At 55.6% G+C, this 1,831-nt stretch overlaps 1 protein-coding gene across 1 annotated transcript in view; it reads right to left on the bottom strand.

Annotated features, from left to right (window-relative positions):
* PTPRC (protein tyrosine phosphatase receptor type C) overlaps nucleotides 1–1,831 on the bottom strand; it is an 85,173-nt gene that overhangs the window by 37,695 nt on the left and 45,647 nt on the right. Inside the window, exon 3 of the mRNA XM_039883499.1 lies at nucleotides 174–314. Coding sequence (XP_039739433.1) covers nucleotides 174–314 — 141 coding nt within the window. The remainder of the gene's footprint in view (nucleotides 1–173; nucleotides 315–1,831) is intronic.

Genomic DNA, 1,831 nt, shown 5'->3' with positions numbered 1-1,831 from the left:
TGTCCCCTGTCACAAGGACCTCTGCTACGTGGCCGCACAGACTAAGGGGACCCCGGGCGCAGGACATTTCGAATCCATCGCACGAACAGGCGGTCGGATGCCCCTCGCCAGTCCCGAGCACGGACAGCCGTCCCGCGCCTCTGAGCTCGCGGAAGCCTAAAGCGTTTGCAAACCTGGTGTCTCCTTCCCGCGCGGTGCGGGGGTGAGTGAGGGAAGGGGAGCCTGGCCGCCGGGAGTCTGAGGGTCAAGTCCGGCAGCGGGTGTCTGCGAGTCTGCGTGCGTGGGGACGTGAGGCGGCAAGGTTGGAGTCACACCTGCGGCGAGAAAGTGAGATGGGCCCATCAATACCTTCCTGCCACAGCTGGAAAACGCAGATCCGAGGAGGTCACAAGGGACGAAGTTCCGTGACCGTTTACCAAACCCTGAGATGACCCTGTCTATTCTGACGCTTACGTCTGCCTGGCAGGAGGCGGCTCCCTGGGCTGGACGCAGCCACCGACGCGCGTGTGTCCAGGCGGCCTCTGGGCCGTGAGTCGCTGTGAGCTTTTTTGAATTCTCCATCGACGTGACAAACGGAAAGTGGGGACATCTTTTGAAGGCCGAATAAGAAAAGAACCCCTCGAACTCAAAAGTCTCTTGACACCACAAAGGAAAGAAGAAATAGCAAAATGGACCCAAGGGGAACAGATACTGTTCTGACCGACGTGTGTGCGCACGGGCATTCGGAAAATTTTCCATGTGGAAATCAAAATGAAATATTTTTAACTGTCAAAAGATTGATAACATCTAGGGTCAGAAAAGATGTGTGGAAACAGTTGCACTCTCGTGCGCAGACACTCACAGAATTACGTGCCCGGAGTGTGGAGGGCACACCGCCACGCTTAACGTGCGTCTTTAGGGAGTGGGATTTGGGGAGATAGTATTTCATTGCGTGTGTGTGCGTGTGTGCATAGGTGTGTGTGTGTGCATGTGTGCGTGTGGGGGGCATGTGTGTGCATGCATGTGCATGTGTTCGTGTGTGCATGCATGTGCACATGCGTGCATGTGTGTGCGTGCATGTGCGCGAGCACACATGTGTGCAGGTGTGTGCATGCATGTGTGTGCATGCATGTGAGTGCATGTGCACACGTGTGTGCATGTGTGTGCACACACGTGTGTGTGTGTGTGTGTGTGTGTGTGTGTGAAGGGAGATGTGGAAATCTGAACGCAGACCTCTGTGTGACGTTGCCGTCCATCAGCGGTTTAGCAGGAAGCGTGCTGCTGGCCACCAGCCCCTTCGCCCTCACGCTGCTGCTCTAAAGGCTCTGGGCACGGAACCCAAATGCTCGTGGGGATCAGGTGGTTCCCAGGGCGACTCTGCCACGGCAGCAACGTGACGGGATAAAGACTCAATGTCCGGGCCTGTCACCGCTACGGGAACTGTGCTAGACACATGGGGCGACTGTTCCGATCACAGCCAATAAACCCGCTGGCCTCAGAGAGCGGCCACCAGCACGTTGTTTCAGAAGAGACACGGAGACCCCTCACGACGGTGATTTACGTCCCCAATGCGCCGGCCACCCCGAATGAAACGTGGGACGAGTGACCTTCCACCGTCGTCCCCGGCCAAAGCCCCTCCCAGGCTCTCTGACATTCCCCGTGAACGTGGCCACGTGGCCTTACTCCACGCCACTAGGACTCCCAACCTCGACTCATTAGTTTTTTAAAAAATGATGAAAATAAATATCCGTGGGAGAAATTCAAATAACAAAGCTGGATTATTAATCCTCAGCGTGGATTTTCAAAACGATAAAGGGTCCACCTCTGATCATTTTCCGATGCTGAGAATCTG

Source organism: Pteropus medius, unplaced genomic scaffold (assembly GCF_902729225.1).
Source record: "Pteropus medius unplaced genomic scaffold, Ma_sr-lr_union100, whole genome shotgun sequence".
Taxonomy (NCBI): Eukaryota; Metazoa; Chordata; class Mammalia; order Chiroptera; family Pteropodidae; genus Pteropus; species Pteropus medius.
This window is presented reverse-complemented; position numbering and strand designations above follow the sequence as displayed.